The following is a 19416-nucleotide window of genomic DNA, read 5'->3' on the forward strand; positions in this document are numbered from 1 at the left end:
CAGAGTTTCTGAGGATCAAATCCTGCAAAACATCAGTCTTCACACAGATGAATAAAATATAATAATAAAAACATGTATGACACTAACGTTAATATTAGATTTCTTTACTACACACTTTTTAGTGTCTTTTTGTTTAATTATATAGAATTTAACAAGATATATACAACCACAGATGACCGTATACCACTCATTTGACAAAAAGATCAACTATAGATGTTTGAAATTAATAGCCATTATGCTACTCTCTCAGTGTGCTCCTTTTACTACATAGTACGTGGATCACTGAGGAGAATTTAGGTTGCATTATTTCTTTCACAAAAGGGAAGCTGACACTAAAACAAGCCTTTTTTAGAACAGTTGTCTTTTTTGTTTTGTTTTGTTCCATAATTAACCTTTGTACATGCTATTCACACAAGAGTACCAATTCACTGTGATCACCTCCAAGCAAAGTTCGAGTGGGCGCTAATGATGTCTTAAACTTTGATGGAGAAAAAACATGGGAGAGTTAGTAGCTGTGATCTTGTGACACAGTCAGATTGAAGCGAACTTAACCAAAATGCCCTCAGAGACTTGGCTTTAACATTACACACTGCAGTGAAAGAACGAACAACTCAAGGTCATTTATTCTTACCTGGGGGATCTGGAAAATGCCCTGTTACATACGTTGCTAGGATATGGGATTTTTTCTGCTTTTAAAATATTTGCTTTGACATTTCAATCTCTTATTAGAAACGTTGCTCTTTGTTTTGAAAGAAATATGAAATGGAAACAAAACCCCAGAACAGTAAGAGCTTAGTAGCACGCCAATGGGACTAGCAGTTTGAAGTGTCCTAAATTCTGGGTGAGCAACTAGAGATGCATTATAATAAACCATCTTTCACAGAGCATGTATCTTTAGAATGATGAATTTTTATAAGGGAAGCAGTCGTCTGTGTTAAGATTGTATTTTACAAGTCAAAAAACTGATTAAAAAAAAAAGTCAATCGACTTCGAACTCATACTAAAGCTTACTGGGATCCCTGTAGAGAAGCAACAAATTCTCCAAATAGAGCACAATGTAATACTGTGACTTTCAGTGACTTTTAAATCACAACCACAGGAGAGGTATGACTATGATCTTTTACAGAATATACAGATCTGAGGAGGTAAACACTACTTTTGGATTTCCAACTGAGATCATATCTGGCCTGACTTTTCAGAATAGTCAAGTACCCACGTGTCCAATTTCATCAGCTCACATACTGCTGCAGACACTCTACACATTAGAAAGCAGAGGGGTTTATTGAGAAACATAAAATTCTTATTCAGTTTTGAAAATTCTGTCTGCTAAACTCACCTAATAATCCAGTGACAGATTTAGGAGCAGAATCAAAATTTCATGTCATTCACTGCCATGTATTAAGTGATATTAAGATTATCATTAGAGAAGAGGGAGCCAGTTAACAGAACTGCAGTCTATATTTAGACATTGATTCTTCCATTTCATCAGAGAATATATTAAATGTCACATTCTGTTGCACAGCCAATTAGAGAGGTAAGCACAACAAAAAAGAGTTTTCCTGCTGGTTTTGTTACCAGCACAGTATGGGATCAAAAAAAAGAGACAAGGCTACCCAGCCAGGAACATAAGTGAGAGGAAGACTGTAATAGTTGTGGCTTAACCAGCTGAAATATTTTAGCCTTGAGTTAAGATGAAATGCAGATATAAGCCAGCTCATTTTAAAATGTGTAACATCAACTGAAATTCTCAAGAGTTGATAATTTGATCTCATATTTAAGTAAAAGAGACCTACAGAAGGAAGCAAGCTATGAATTTTGCCTGCCACAATAATATGCTAAAATGAGGCATAAGTAAAAAAAAAACCCCATAATTCTGAACCAAGTGTTTGACAACATAAAATTTCTAAAACAAAACAATTCTGAAAAAGATGAAAAGATAACGTACAAACAAATCTTCTTTGGCCCTCAACCTCTTCAAATGACATAACAGCTATTTTAATCTTGTGTCCTGTCTAGGTGATACTGCAACTATCATTTATTATTAAAATATACCCATGCCATTTCAAAGATATTTTAATTTAAAAAAACACTATATAATTCTACACAGTAAATATTGTCATCATTAATCAAGATGAAACAAATATTTTAGTAATCTAGAAGGTAAAGCAAATCAAAAGTCTCAAAAACTGAAAGTTTAAACCACTGGTAAAAAATAAATAAATAAAGGAAATATAAGAAAACAAGCAGAATGAATCCTATGAGACATCTGCATATTTTAATATAGATGTTCTTATAAAAATGCTTAGTACAGATAGTAGGCAAAATGTGTCCATTGTTTCTCCCTCTCTTTTTAATTTAAGCAAAGAGAAAGAATGTCAATATCTTCCCTACAATAAATCAATTTTTTTTATTAGGAGGAGGAAGAAGAGGAGAATGTTGTAATAGAGTCCTAAACTCAGTTTAGAACTGAACTGAATGGAAATTTAACACCGAAAAGTTTTGCACAGGCAAGCCAAATCTTTTATATTGACCAATGTCAAATCTAGAAGGCAGATAATTACTTTCAAGCTGTATAATACCAAATTACTTTTATTGCTCCGGAGTAGCTAAAGTTTAGCCTTTTTTTTCCCCACCCTTGTACATATATTTCCATATTCTTCTGTGTTTTCAAAGATAAGCAACACTGATGCAGTTTTCTTGACACAACACTTGCATTAATGAGCTGTTCTTTTCTTTAAGACAACTGAGGAGATTTTCATAACCCAACAGTAGCAGAATATAAGCCTCTCAAAGTTATTACATAAGCAACATAAGAAAATGTATGAAACAGGGTATCTTTCCTCGTGGCAACCTGGAGCTTACTATGCAATTCCTTCTTTCTCATGAGGTTTATATTTCAACTATTGGCTTGCATACTCTTCCAATGCAATCAGCAGAAGCAATAGAAAGATAAAGAGAGCTGTCTTAAATAACAGAGAAATTATTAATTACTTTTTTATTTTCCTTAATTATCTTAACATTTAATCCAATAATTTTGTTTATGGAATAAAGTAGCTTAAGTAACAACTGCATGTATTGCAGCCTATCATCTCTCCTGTGTTCCTTGTTAAAATGATTTAATACAGAATAAAGATGATGAGGCTTTCAACTCGAAAAATCAGTGTTTCTCATACCTTTTGTTTGATGATCATGTCGTTGATATCATCAAGGTCACCTACTATCACTCTCTGAGATTTTATCTCTCGATCCAGTCGAGAAAGCCAGTCAGTGAGTTCTGCCCATGCCTTATTGAAGTCAGCCAAGGCTGGAACCTCCAAAAGCACAGAAGATGGCATTTCTGGTTTGAAGGTGGTGGTTTCCTTGGTTACCCTGGTTTGTGTATCCACAGCAACAGTTTCACCAGAAGTTACTGAAAGAAAAAAATGCTAAAATTACTGAATAAATGAACTATGATAAATGTTTATTTCAGTAACAGAATTTATGCAGTAGAAAGGGTAACACATAAGCTCATTTCTTGATGTTATGTCTACTGGAAATATGAAAATTAAAACTAAAAGAATATATTAATTTTTCCACAGTGTTTCTATTATAGCGTATGCTTAACATTCAGCATTTTCAGCATATTCAAATTTAACCCTAAAAAGACCAGTGCAACCTAGTGACACTAGCAAAGATCTCAGTGTAATAAGAACCTCCCATTCAAGGTCACTGAAGTAGTGCTATACACGAGTCATCTTCCAAAATCTAGTAGCGTGATCAGCTCTGCCGAGGCTAGAGGCAGATTGAAAAAAAAAGTTGGTTGGAATATCCAGTGTATCACAGCATGACCATGTATCTAGAAACAAGTTTCCTCCATAGTCTCCAGTCACTCTGCAGCTGTGAATTTGTCTCACCAACAGTCTTCTCACTGTTACCACCAGGTATTTCCCATAGACTCTGTGACAAATGTGGGAATTCACAGAACAAGAAATTCAGCCTTGGATGATTCTTGATTTTTCCTCCTGATAACTTGAAAATACTATGTGCTGTTATTTGGATATTTGTGGAATTTTTTCCTTTGATTTGGAGAAAATGGAGAGATCTTCTCCTTTCTGTCCTTTCTTTGCTCTGCTATCTGTGTTTAAAGAATCTGTTCATTTATTGCTTGGATTGAGGGAGTACCCAATACCGAAGCATAGCATCTTTCTCTGCAGTCAAAAATGATGCGAGGTGCCACAGAGAGCTGCCATTGGACAAAGAGACACATAACATGCAATAATTCAGAATTTCAAGACTGATTTTTACTTCTTGATTTTTGTTACTTACAAATCGATGGCTATAAACTGTTGGGCTACTTTTGCCCTCCATTTCATCATGCAAAAGCAATTCATTATGCACAATATTATGGCAGATGAAGCTACATTGACTTGTATTTGGTCATTTTTTTCTCATTTTCTAAAAAGTCCAGCCAAACAAGAAAAACACTAAAATAGGGAAAACCTAAGAACACATAGCATTGCTTCACTGAGGTGCTAAAACACAAGAAAAGAGTCTAAACACCTGCTCTTTAGAGTTGCTACAGAATGCCTATGTGAATCAACTGCCTAAACAACCCAATAGCTAAACCAGGAAAGCTGAAAGCTGTATGGCGTGTGCCCTGCATTTTCTAACATTGAACTGCAAAATACGGTTATTGAAAACCAAAGATAAATTTCTAAAGGATCCAGATATTTGTTTGCATTTTTCCTAGTCTTTTTACAAAGTAGAGAAAACCTGTTTCCTGCACTCTTCCTGTGGGGTAGCTTGTCTTTTAACAGGAAAAAAAGAAACCAAAAACCAAAAAACAGGGTTACTCCATGCACAGTAGGGTTTTTTTTGCTTTCTTGTACTTCTGAGAGTTCGATGGCTTTCCCTGTTGGCATTCATGCTGTTTCAGCAAACTCTCTCTGAATTCTGAAAACTGAAGTAGCAGGTGAGGGTTCAACAGTTTGGCCATAAAACCACTTGAAACATTAAAACAATCAGTAACATTAACTGATCTTGCCAAGGAATTTAGCAGCTATTTTTCACTAATGAGAAAGGTTTTAAGTTACTTCACTGGGGAATCAGTGACCCTCTTCAGCACTGCAGAAAGAGAAAAAGCTGTGCACAAGCATCTAAATGAATGTCAGTGCAAAAGCACCGAAAGATGCTGTCAGCATTAAAAAAACTGTATGATTGCAAACCATTTACCAAATCAACTAACATACACATTATTTATCTAGCCTGAATAAATGGAATATTATACCAAAAGTGACTCCTGCAAATGATGATTTTTAATGACATACGCTGCAATTAAACATATTTATCCACCCATCCATATCATTATTGCATTTCTGAAGTGCAATCCTTGTACTTTTCCTTACTCTACTATCACATACCCGTGGATAACTATGAAGTAAATTAATTATTGTAAAAGGCTGTTCTAACACAGCAAGTTTTTAATTAAAATCACACAAATGGATGAGAAAATAGATATATCTTTTTCTAACATGGAAAGAAGTTTGTAAGGGGCTTTTTGTAACATCACACTGTTTGCTATAACAGAGTATCTTGTACAGTTAAAGATTAGCAGGTTTTAATATCAAAAGCAAAACAGGTAACTCTAAAGGATCTCTTTCACCCTTTTATTTCATTTTTCATATTTTTACACACAGACGTGAGTAATTAATAATGCTAATCTGTAACTCATTGAGTTTTCTTTCATCTCTTTGAAATTACTCCAGGTATCTTCTGCCCTTTTCTATTTCTTTTTATCTAAATAATGCAAATGAAACAGAGATCAGCTCTACCTCAGTACTGGTGAGGCCACACCTGGAATACTGTGTTCAGTTCTGGGCTCCCCAGCACAAGACAGCTATAGAGCTACTGCAGACAGTCCACTGAAGGGCCACAAAGATGACTAAGGAACTGAAGCAGCTCTCACATGAGGAAAGCCTGAGAGGGCAGGGACTGTTCAGTCCAGAAAAGAGAAGACTCAGGGGAGTTCTCATCAACGTCTATAAATATCTGAAGGGACGGTACAAAGAAGATGGAGCTAGGCTCCTTCCATTGGTTCTCCGTGACAAGACACACTGTGCATAAACTGAAACACAGGAGGTTCCCTCTGAATATCAGGAAACGCTTTTTGACTGTGAGGGTGGCTGAGACCTGGCACAGGTTGCCTGAAGAAGTTGTGGAGTATCCCTCCTTGGAGATACTCAAAAGCCGCCTGGACATGATGAACCTGGTGAGCCTCCTCTAGGTCCTCCCCGCCATGGGGCTGGGCCACATGACCTCCAGAGGTCTCTTCCAACCTGAATCACTATGTGATGCTGTGATTAGTTATCCCACGTGACTCCTGATGTAGGAGAGTTTTTACTGGTACTTTTCAATTCTTATATTCCACTTTGCTCATAGCTGTTAGCCCAAGATAACACGGAGGGTATTCAGTGATCACAAAGCAATGTACTGAACCTATCATTCACTAATGGACACAATTGGCTGAATTTATGGCCTTTAGGAGATGACTCAGCTCTCTAAGGTAATATCTAGAGCAACAAGTTCTAACTCACAGTTCGAAGTCTGAATATTTGGATTCATGCCCCCTCCACCCAGCCCTCACTCCCTGTTTTGAAGGAGATGGGAAACAGGTGTTTAAATAGTGAATCGTGCTTAGCACCCCAAAGTTTCCTCCTGTGCTGTCTAGAGAGCAGCACAACGTTATTAGGTGCTGCACCTTCACAGTTTGGCAATAGCAGCCATCATCTCTCCAATCCCTCTCCTCAAAGTAGGAATACATCATAGCTTTCCTTTGGCTGTCAGCAGGTGAAGGAGTGAGTCTGACATCTACTGCTGCAGGGAGGAGAAAAGGGGAGGAAAAATCAACTTCTTCCACAGAGTGGCAGATCACGAATAGCTCAAAAAAAAATGGATGGGGCCCACACAGTTGACTAATCCGGGCCATCAAATAAAGGTAACTTTTAAAACAAAGCCACATCAAGCAGGAATAGCAAGGAAGGGGGAATACTGTATTAAGATTTGCAGGGCAATAAGGAAGCAAACTACATAATGTTCTTTTAAGACAAAAGGAACTTAGAATAAAGTTACTTTTTATATATGTACAAACAAGAACTATTTTATTCGTAGATTCATTTGCTATTTTGTTCACTTGCTAATGTACATTGAAGTTAGAAAAGAATGTCAACAATAAAAAAATGTGTAGTTACTTAGTTTAACTGAGTTGGCACTTAGAGCTTACAAACTTCAGTGGTCTGAAATAACTCCCAGAAAAATCGCTGAGAAAATATTAGTCATCACTTTCTCTGTCTTCATTGGTCTCTTCAGAAAGTATGGTGAATTCAGAAAGAGTCACAGAACAATCATTAATATCCTCTGAATTATACACAGTGTTTTTCTGTCAATATAGTAATTGGATTTAATGGGAATGCCTTGGCTATACTCTTTTAATGTTTACAATCAGAAGGCTATTTTATTTTTCATCTTTGTTCAGTAGCAGGAAAAAATGACAGAGAAGTCTTTGAGCATGTTGGTCCCTGATGACCCTTCAGGTCATTTAACTTCCTGAAGAACAAACTAATGAGCAAGAATCAGCTTCAACTAGAAATAAATAATGAAAACAAAATATAGCATAGTTTTCTACAGATTTCAAAACATTTTGTTTTAACTTTGTCCTTAAAAGCTTTCTGTGCTTGATGTGGTTTTATGTCTTCCTGTCTCCAAGCTGGATATTAAAAATTTGTCTGACATCTAGAGAAAATTATATACCAACGACATAAATTCACAGAATTGTCTATATTGTCTCACCCCTGGATAGGAATTCAGCTCCACAGATCAGTCACGGTTTCCTGTAACAATTCCGAAATGCCATCTCAATTCACCCTCTCCTCACATGGACTCCCTAGTACTGTAGGTCAAAGTGATTCAGAACAACCTGATTCAGAACCTCACTATTTGCAGTGAGGTATTCCATATCATGGTCAAGACACATGCAATTACTGAAAAACATAGACAAGTGTTCCATTCCAGAACTTTACCAAGGCAGTTAAGCGTGAAAAGTATGTGTAAGTGTTGACTTCCAGTCTTTACCAAGGGATGGATACTTAGGTCCACATCCATCTGGCCTAAAGTTCATGTAAAGGCCTTGTATTTCCTCTGTGACTTCAGAGATTCTTAGACAACAGAAAAACAGTTGCTTCGTCTGGCATTCACATAGGTTAACAGATGTTGTCTTATCTCAGAGGTAATTTCTATTCTTAGCAGTACTTCAGGTAAATTGAAGAAAAACTTTCTCAACTGGCATTCTACAGAGCTTCCGTAAGTAGACTCAGGGTGTCTGAGAATAATAGGAACATGTCGTGAAATTGAAATTCAGATATTAAATGCAGAAATAAGAAAAGCAGAATGAAGCCAACTGCAGGAAAGCACTTCCCCCCGCCCCCCCCCCCCCCCGCCCCTTCTTTTATTCTGCCTATTTCAGTGCTGTGTTTCAAGAGATGGTCAATCTGACAACTCAGAACAAATTAAACTCCTTATTTAGGTACTGAACAGGAACAGAATAGACAGGAAGAATAACAACACTCTCAAAAGCTTCGAACCTCTTCCAACACCTCCTTTCAAGACAACGTCCTTAAGCAGAATGGACTCAGTTCACAGGAACGTTTCTAACCATCCTTCTGAATGTTTTAAGTAGTGTTGGAGTTTTAATTATGTCAGGTAACTCTATCTACCAGGTCAAAGCTTTTTGACAAAGAAGAAATAACATTGGAACTGGATGCAGGTTTTAATTCAATTTGCATGTCTAGCTTGGGGATTTAGTTCCATAGTTAGCAGTACCAATTAAGGCTCACACCAACCTTAAATTCTTTATACAATGAATAACAGTAACATACACTCGCTAAACTTCATTTCTGTTTTAGTCAAGGAAATCCATCTGAGTTTTACTCACTCTAGGGAAAATAGAGAAAGAATATCCGTACTCTGTGGCATATGCACAGACAACACTACTCAATGGATTTGTTATTTTAACACAAGCAACATTGCCTTCTCTAGCGATAAACCAAAAGAGCATTCCCTCCATGGGTAAACCAGCAGTTCACTGATTTGCCTGGCACACCAGGCAGGCTTTGCTTATTTCAGGGGAAGCCTCAGTTTCATCTTAACACTTTAGCCTTGTGAACTTGATTGGGAACAACTAGACTCCACAATAGCACACAGATGAAGATCTATCACTGATCAAAACGTATATTTTCCTTTGATTTTTTTCTTATGCTGTGTCAGTGCAACTGATTACTTCAGGGTTCGAGCATCCATGCTCATATTCTTAAACTCCAAGCAGACTTTCCTGAGAGAGATCTGGGAAGACAGTTCTGAGACTGATTTATTCCTTAGACTTGTCCCAGTGATAAATGAATAGTCTCATCTCTCTCTACCCTTGAAAGTTAAGGAAATAAAGTTAAGAGTACATTAAGTTCTCCCATGCAGTACAATCCTGCCATGCGAGGTGCTTCACTGCCAATAACAGTTCTTGCACAGGGGGCTACAGCTACCTGCCAGGTGTTCTGGGTCACAAAGGAGTTCTGAAAGAAAAGTAATAGAATAAAAGTGGGCAATGCAGCTCTGATATTAACTAAAACAAATAATAGCAATTCATTACAGAGAATCCAAAACCCAACTATGAAATGTGAAAGGAAGGATGGGGGTTTTGTGGTGATCTGAACTCAGAATAAAGTTTTCATGTTGATCAAAAAATTATTGCCAACAAAATTCCACCCACGGCTCTAAATATGGAAAATATGCATCCTTAGAGCATTGTATCTCTAAGCTAACATTTTCTTAAGATTTAAAGACAAGAAAGTATGTTTCAAAGTGAGTCTTTTTCTGTTTGAATAAAACACCAATGTGAGATTTACCAGTGTCTGATTGTCTTAGCCTTGAATACTTAGGAAAAACAATTCCTGGAAAAAATGACTTAGTAACTGCATCATGGATATTTCATAGATAGTAATTTTTATAGAGTATAAATGGGTAACAGTTAGTACTTGATTTCATGAACACTTAGGGAACATTCACATTATGTCCTATTGTCATCAATTTAAAAAACAAGTTAAGTGCCTGAAACTTCCTTTATATTCAATAAGGTCTTAATGATTCCTAACGAGTCATTATGGATTATATATAATTTAGATTAATACATCTTAAAAAAAAAAGATGATGACAGTTTACAGGATTATTAGTTACAGTTTAGATCTAAAACAGTCTGTGCAGTGGGATCAAGAGATGGACCAAAACTAAAGACCCCATAGTTCTTAGAGATTCAAAATAAAATGGAAAGTCAAGGTTAAAAATTGTTAGGAGAAAAGAAAAACACTTACAAGTGAATGTGTTCTGCTATATTTGAAAAATAACCATAAAAGTTACGGTTTCTAATATGTTACTATTATTAGCTTAATAAATAGCATCATAACTTTAAATTTATAGTAGGAAGTTAAGTGTCAGCTTTCTCAGGCTTATCTTTCTCTGTCATAGGAGAGATCTGGTAGAATTTTCTTGCTGTCCTCCTTTTCATATGTAGAAGCGTGACTAAGCTGTTTATGGTACAATGCATTTTTCCAAATTTCTCCAAACACAACAGAAAAACGTTTAGATATGTCTTTCACTCAGTGTAAAGAAAAGCTCTTGCTTTCACAAACACTGGATTGCAATGCGAATAAGAACATATGTCACTGTCTGTCAGAAAAAATAGGTAGACTCTAACAAACACTTAAGAATTTCAGTTACATAAATCATCTAAGTAGGCTTGTATGCATCATAACGTAAATAACATTAACGTGAAGTTAACTTAGCACTGCATAGCAAAAAGTTAAAATTATGACCTTTTGTTAAGAAGAGCTTCTGCAAATACTTTCTCTGTATGCAAGGTACTTAAAAGTGTAATGTTAACAATTTATTTGATGAGAATACTGCCATCATAGGAGATAGTTCAAGGTAATTTCCATGTACAGAAGTTAAGAGTTTTAAAAACTTACCCTTTGTGGAAAAGAATCGGATCGGAGAATACTTCAGCAAACTGGGCATTCATAAGTCCATGGGCCCTGATGGGATGCATCTATGAGCGCTGGGGGAGCTGGCAGATGTCATTGCAAGGCCACTTTCTATAAATTTTGATGGATCATGGTGACTGGGAGAAGTACCCAAAGACTGGAGGAAAGCAAGTATCACTTTTATCTTCTCGAAGGACAATATGGAGGACCCAGGGACCCACAAGCCAGTCAGCCTCACCTTGAACCCTGGGAAACTGACAGAGTAACTAATCCTGGGAACCATTTACAGGTTCATGAAACACAAAAAAAGTGATCGGAAATAATCAGCATAGATTCACCAAGGGGAAGTTATGCTTGACCAAACTCATCACCTTCTACAATGAAACAGATGTCTTGGCAGATGCGGGTAGAACAGTAGATATTGTCTGCCTTGATTTCAGTAAGGCTTTCAACATTGTCTCACATAAGATTCTAGTAGAAAAGTTGAAGAAGTATGGGCTGGATGGGCACACAGCGAGCTGGATTGCAAACTGTCTGAATCACTAGGCCCACAGGGTGGTGATTAGGAGCATGAAGTCTAGTTGGAGGTCAGAGGTGTTCCCCAGGGGTCAATACTGTGTCCCATCTTATTTAACATCTTCCCTAAGGATCTGAATGATGGTACTGAGTGTACCCTCAGCAAGATTGCAGATGACACAAAGCTGGGAGGAGTGGCTGCATTAGGAGAAATGTTGCCAACAGGTGGAGAGAGGTGATCCTTCCCCTCTACTCAGCACCTGGAATACTGTGTTCAGTTCTGGGCTCCCCAGCACAAGACAGCTATAGAGCTACTGCAGACAGTCCACTGAAGGGCCACAAAGATGACTAAGGAACTGAAGCAGCTCTCACATGAGGAAAGCCTGAGAGGGCAGGGACTGTTCAGTCCAGAAAAGAGAAGACTCAGGGGAGTTCTCATCAACATCTATAAACATCTGAAGGGAGGGTACAAAGAAGATGGAGCCATGCTCTTTCCAGTGGCGCTCTGTGACAAGACAAGACGCACTGTGCACAAACTGAAACACAGGAGGTTCCCTCTGAATATCAGAAAATGCTTTTTGACTGTGAGGGTGGCTGAGCCCTGGCACAGGTTGCTCAAAGAGGTTGTGGAGTATCCCTCCTTGGAGACACTCAAAAGCAGCCTGGACATCATCCAGGGCAGCCTCCCCTAGGTCACCCTGCCTGAGCAGGGGGGTTGGGCCACATGACCTCCAGAGGTGCCTTCCAACCTCGACCATTCTGCAGTCCTTTAAAGCTATAATCTCACTTCCAAACAATCACTAAAAGCCAAACTGGAAATAATGTGAGGACTGGGAATACTTTGGGAATGAAGCATCTAAGATTGAAGATAATACACAGAACTAATCCTGGCACAATGTATGTAAACATTCAACTGACTGCTGTACATGTGGTGGAAAAAGCTTTAAGTCTGCAGTATCCTATCCTCATTAGACTAGGACTCAAGCAGGCACAAGTATTATAAAACCAAATGAAGACTGTAATCTATCTGTAAACTGATGTCGCATTAATAACTCTTGCTCTGCTTGGACCTATTGTTCTATTCAAACCTTTTTGAAAGATAAACTGCTTCAAAGTTCAGTCTCCTTTTAGAAATATAGCATGTCATGATATTCCCTGTGAAGCTTTCTTAGGCAAAGTTCAACATGATTGATAGGCCCACTAAAAACTGAAAAGCAAACAGCTAGGGTATATAAATGGATCACTTTTAGTGAGTATAAGAATTAAGCAGACGATGAAACTAAAAAAAGGTATCACAAGAACCTTTCATATACTAGCTACATGGTAGTTCTAGGTTCAATTTATAGCAGTATCACTGATTACAATACCAAGGCTAATTTAACTATCAATATATACTTAAAAAGTTAGGTGAAAACAATATTCTGAAATTACGGTGTCATCACTGGATACTCATTACAATATTGAGATAATGCTTTAAAAATAGTCCAGATGGAGGGTAAAAAAACCAACCCAAAACAATCCACAAACCAAACAAAACCCAAGACCCAGTACTTTCAATTTAATGGTTAATATGTTAAAATCTCCCTCTTCTAGAGATAAGCTTTCTTGTCCATGCAAACATGCTTGTGTTTGTTACTCTTTTCTGTTCAGTAGTTTAAAGATTTGCTGAACAAGTATCTGCAATAGTCACCAATATTTCTGCTGCAGCAAAAATAATCATTTTTTGATACCACTGGTGTTGTTTTTTTTTTTTACAAATGTAGAAGCTGATTCAAGTGATGAGATACTGGTACGATATAAACTGAAAGTATGTTAAGGCTAATATCTCTGTCTTACTTTAACAAAAGGAAAAATAATCAGAAATTATTGTATTTGTTTCCCCCCCTCCCCAAACAATATTGTCTAATTTCTTAATTGTGATATGAAGTGCCAGAAAACCCACAATAGAGAAACAATTTCTTTCTGGCTTGGCTGTGGTCTGTATCCTCTATTGTCACTTGAGTCTTCCCTTAGGGTCTCATGACATATGAGTTTTAAAAGGCAAAGAAGAAAAACTTCTTTAAGTAGGGAATTCAGGCTGTTTCAATTAAAATAGCTAAAAATTATTTTTTCTTATTATGGATGTGACTCAAATACCCTTCTGCTAGTTCTAGTTTCTTAATTGGTGTAATCTTCCATGTGGAATATTTCATGTCTGGCCAGAGAGGTTACAGAACCTCAGACCGCATACACTAGTTTGCACAAAATAAGCTGAAGACATACTGTGTATTAAATGATTTGTATATTTACTGTGTGGACGATCACATAGAAATTTTGGACAAAAGTCTTATTTTCTTCAGAAAGTAAATATAAACTTTTGATTAAATTGCTATAAACATTCATTCATAGTGGCCTGATACAAAGACTTTAATCTCTGATAAAGAGTTTTACATTTGACAATGAAGAAAGCAGTTCAGAGCATTCAATGCATATTAGTTTTCATGTTTCAGGATGATGCATGGGCTTTTTTCTTAATCAATCATGAAATAAAGATCTACCTTTTTTTATAGACATAAACATTTTAACCTTTTCCATGAGAACTTTGAAAGGAAAACTTAAGAATGCATTACACCAAGAGAGTCAGTCTTTTGGGGAACAGAAATGCAGATCCCTAATTAAGTTTTCTAATATCTAGAAACACACAAAATAACTTCTGGGCAGACTGAGAGTTTCAGTTCAAGGAGTCAAACATTATTTTTTTAAAAACAGACTTTTTTCCTGTTGTTGTTTTTTAAATGCAGTATTATTTTACCCCTACAGAAAGCATTTTTTTTCCCCAAAGGATAGGAGTCTTTTTGTGTAAGCAGTTGTTGCAGTTGTTACAAAAGGGTTTCATGAAAATGAATGTTTTGTTATACAGCTCTCATGGTGTTCCATCAAATTCTGTCACATACTTGCCTTATAAAAAACGTTGTGACAACATCTGTCACAAATGATGCAAGCACCTCTCAGTATTTCTTTTGTCAGTAAAAGTAACAAGTTCCATGATTTAGTATGCAGCTTTCAATTGGACGTCAATCTATATAACAACAATTTACACTTCCAGTGTACCGCTATTGGCATGTAGCAGAATTTTGGCAGTTAGCTCTTTGATAAAAGAAAAAAACATATATTGCCAGCAGCTCCAATTTTTAGAGCCTCAGGAAAATTACCTCTTCTAATTTTGTAAGATCTACAAATGGATTTAACAGGCACAAACTGCTCTCCTAGCCAAGGGAAACTCTGAAGAAAAAGGTGTAAAAAATTGTACACAGATATAGAGTGATCACTTAAGAATATCAAAGAGCCAGTGGAATTTTAGGTACCATGTAGTTAAAAAACAAAGAAACAAAAAACCAGCCAAAAAACAACCAAAACAAAACCCAGAATAGGTATGAAGAAGCTCTGAAATAATCAGAGTTCAGTTATTAGCTAATTTAACAGGATTATAGTATTCATGTAAAAATTTCCAAGTGCACCCTTATTCTCTAAGAATAAGAGAGAAAAGTTCTGCAGAATTAAAAACAGCTGTTCGAAGGTAGAGAAGGCAGCATTATCATCCTACTTTGTTTTTGATGAAGTAATTCCTCAAATCACTGCAAGAAGCTTGTTCTTTCATCAGAAATGTTAAAATACCTTGCCTCATACTCCTTTGTGAAACACCTGTCAAGATTTCTTATGAAAACACATAATGTTCTATTTTTCAGGTCAAACTAACCTCTATTGCTCTTCCAGCTATTTTAATTTGGCCTTAAGAAAAATTGCCTTTGGGAACTCGTCATCTGACCACTGATCTATTGTTGAAGGAAATATCAGTAATGCAAACCTCTACCTGCGTATCTCCATCACTATGTTCCCTGCTACTCCACACTGATACAAGCAAAGACAGCAGTCTGATATTTAGTCACAAGCTTTATATAAACAGCGAGACTGAAGAATTTTCTAGCTGGAGTAGTAAAGAAGGTTTTCATTCACCATCTTTTCCTCATTTTAGCCTTCTATAGTTTAAGTAACGGGTCTGTCTGTCTTTTGTCTCGTGTCCTCTGACTAGAACAGAAACGTTAGCAACAATTATGAGCTTTGTTCTTCAACCTCTGCGGCCTCCACTCTGCTCATGATTTGTGATTGCACTTGCTCACACTCTTTGGTTGGCTGTTTCTCTATAGAGCAGACCTAACTCTGTGGCAGTTCCAGTCGCCACAGAAACATTCGGAAGGATGTCAAAGAGCCATTGCATTTCTCGGTAGGGTATGACCAGGATGGCACTGAGCTCTGCTCCTTTAAAAGGGAAAGCTAGCTTGCTCTGCTCTTTTAAAAAGACAAGCCAACAAAGAACAGCACACAGGTCAAGAGGACTATGTGCAGAAAGACCTATCACTTTCTATTATTCTAGCAAATTAAAAAGATTTTCACATAATGTAGTTGCCAATAGACCTAATTACTATATAAAAGGAAACTGAAAAGGGAGATTACTGCTATTTGCAAGCCCATGCTATCTGGATAGTCAGATATTATAGTAATTCAGGTTACTGTACCCAAAAAAAAGGAGAGAGACAGAGTGGGTTTAAAGCATGGGAAAAAAATGTGTGATGTAAAGCTAGAAACTGAGGTAGAAAAACTGAAAAAGAGCATAAACTACCATTTTATTACCGATGCTTTTTTGCTAGGAACTCTAATGAGAATCCCTTTTTCCATATCTTCCAGAATGAAGTAATTCAAAGTCTTCATTCTGTCTGTGTTTTAAAAATGATGAAATTGTGGTTTTGCCACATTTCTTGAAAATTACTAACATTGTATTCTGCAGTGTGTGCTGAATATAGTTCTAGAGAAAAATAAACATTAACTTAATTCTTTCCTGAGCCATGTAAAAAAGACCCAACTATAACTATAACTTAGTTCTGTGCTCTCACCTGGTATAGGTTATCAATAACAGTCTGATGAATTCTACAGTATGCTATCATTTACATTTCATGAGACTTAATCAAAATGAACCCTGTATAACCTGCTGCTACTAACTATTGATCAAGAGATTAAATGAAAGAAAACAAGCTGCAAAGCCTGCTCCTCGGAAGAAAATAACCAGATCGTATTTTAAAAATGGAATAGGTGAATGCAATCCTTTGAAAGACTGATGATAACATTAATCTTATTTACATCATAAATCTTGACAGCTGCACTTTCAACAACTTGTTATAGCACAGAGAAAGTAGACCTAGATTCTGTATTGTCTTAAATAACAGCAAAGCAGCCAACTCCTATTCTCACTTTCTGATTTACATTTCATCATAGCTGTAATAAAAATTCTGAGCAGTAACCCATAGTGAGTTTTATTTAATCAACTGAAAAATCAAAGTAAAACTCTACATTTCCTTTGTAAACTGCACTGTCAGACCTGTTTATTACACATACTTGCAAAGAGTAATCTACTGCAAGACCCCTAAAATAGGATGTTAAATGTAAAGTTATAACCTTCTCTTTTTTTTATTTAAAGCAGGCTTTTGTGGCTTAGGTATATTTTGCATATATTTTTCATCTGTCAGATAATCCAGAAACAAATCCTCACATCAAGATATGCTATAAAGATCAAGATAGAAATTCTGAGAATCATAGAGATTTGCGTTTATAAATTTGCTTATTATGTTTTTATTCACGCAGCTCTGAAGGCATAGTGTCAGCTTTTTATCTAGACTCTTTTCATTACTTCTCCCTGTTGGTGTTGCAGCTCATGCTGTGAATGACCTCCAGAGATTCCTGAAGCTATATGCACAGAGAAAATTGAATCTGAAAGCTTTATTAGACAAGTTTGTCTCCAGCTTGTGTCTGATGTCAGCTGTATTGAAAAATAGAACTTCTTGTGAAACTGGGTCCTGACCTTGAAAAATCTCCAATCAAATGGTAACAGATTCAGTTTTGTGCCATATTGCTATTTGTTAGATGTGGCACGTGTTAAAAGAGAAAAAGCTTCTTAATGAAAATCAGATGGAATAATCAGGCAACTCCTTTCCTGAACACAATGGGGAAACTAGCTAGATGGCAATGTACACATAATAGAGCCAACTCAGGTTGGCTTTACCACAGAAGCCTGTTAAGTACATTGACTCAAACACAAGAAAATTAAAATTATTTCTATAAGCCATTATTTATTCCTTCATCCAAAAGCAACCAAAAGAAAAGGTAAAGACAACAATCTATTCCTTTACTATTCCACTTTATACGAGAGCGGGCAGCCTTTGTTAGCCCAGTCGACTTGAGGAAGAGCATACTTTTATTGCTCTCCACTGATTCAAGAATTCAAGATATTCTTTCTGATACTTCCCTACTGCATTGTTCCCTGTTCATTTTCTCTCTTGCATTTCGTTTCAGTAAAACTTTTCGAAGACTTACACTGAATAATAAATAATATTAAAAATAGACATTTCCTTTAGATTCTACGTGCACAAGTATCAGAAATTATACAATTCTGGACACGGGCATTATTGGAAATAATATTTACCTCTATTACAGCTCTCATGTGAGCAGTCTTCTTTACTGGTGTCCTAAAACTAACGTTAACTAAAACGGACTACTGGCAGTAGCATTGCCTTCTAATTGTAGAACTACTTGTCACAACAGATGCACGCTATGGATTTTTAGCTGTTTGACTCTGTGGAGAATGGTTCTGCAAAATTAAATACCTACCATGTCCCGCACAGAAGCATTTTAATAGCTGATAGCACAGTTCTTTTAAATGCCGAATGTTATGTACAATATATTTTTAAATATCAACACATGTTTGCATTCGTATTGAAAACACTGTAGATGCACACGTTCCTAGATTGTTCAGTCTTCCCCAAGGAATTACTTTGAGTATTCTTGGTCTCAATTATACTATGCCAGCTGCTATAAACAATACAGACACTCTAATATCCCATTTGTACATTTGTTTTTTATTTACCCTCTGAATACACATATTGTTATCTTTTCAGGTGCACATAGTGAAGTGCACAAAGACTTTTAAGACTAGCATTTGCAAATTCTAAGAAACAGTTCTGAACTACAGCATATGTGTTCACTCAAGCACTGTGCATAATATATAAACAATGACTGCTTCAGAGCACATTAGCTATGAAATACTACAAAAAAGAAAATACTATCTATTGTGCATTTTTGCCCAAAGCTAGTTGTTGTCATTTTGTCTCTTACATTTTTGTCATTGTCTCTTTAATATCTGTTAAAAACAAATGGCTTGTTTGTTTTTGAAGGGACAGTTGGACATCACATGATCCAGTTCTGAAATCCATGGAATGAATACATTTCAACAGTTGTAGTTGCAAAAATAAAGACTCCTTCATCCCCACTGAAAATATTAAACCAAATATTGTATCAGAGATTTAACAGGGCAGTCTTCATAATGTAGGATAATGCTATGCCAAATCTGTACGTCTCTATCTTAGAACTAATCAGTATAGAATAATAGATCACTCAACTATGCATTTAATATGAAAATAAAATTCCAGATGCATAAAATACAGACACTAGCACTACAGAAGCACTTTCAGTTTCTGACGTCACTGGATTTTAGCTTAAAACTTCATTTCATTTCATCAAGGTATGTATTTTCACATACATGCTTTTGTTTGCTGCTAATTTTCCTCAAAAAGCTACAGTCTCAGGAACTGAATATTTTTAGTAGCACCAGTATGTGTTTCTTATGTTATATTATATTCCAAACAGTGCATATGAGAATTTCAGCTGTATTAAGCCACAGTGGTTCATATACTCAGTCACATTAGTGATTTTTTTAAATGAACTATTTTGTAAGATCTCATAAGCCTAGAACAAA

At 36.4% G+C, this 19416-nt stretch overlaps 1 protein-coding gene across 4 annotated transcripts in view; it reads right to left on the reverse strand.

Moving 5' to 3' along the window:
• The window catches only part of DMD (dystrophin), a 1176878-nt gene that overhangs the window by 350587 nt on the left and 806875 nt on the right, over positions 1–19416 (reverse strand). For all 4 annotated transcript variants that reach the window (XM_063343608.1, XM_063343591.1, XM_063343600.1 and 1 more), the window contains one exon: positions 3174–3409. In XM_063343608.1, the coding sequence (XP_063199678.1) occupies positions 3174–3409 (236 nt within the window). The remainder of the gene's footprint in view (positions 1–3173; positions 3410–19416) is intronic.

Source organism: Chroicocephalus ridibundus, chromosome 1 (assembly GCF_963924245.1).
Source record: "Chroicocephalus ridibundus chromosome 1, bChrRid1.1, whole genome shotgun sequence".
Taxonomy (NCBI): Eukaryota; Metazoa; Chordata; class Aves; order Charadriiformes; family Laridae; genus Chroicocephalus; species Chroicocephalus ridibundus.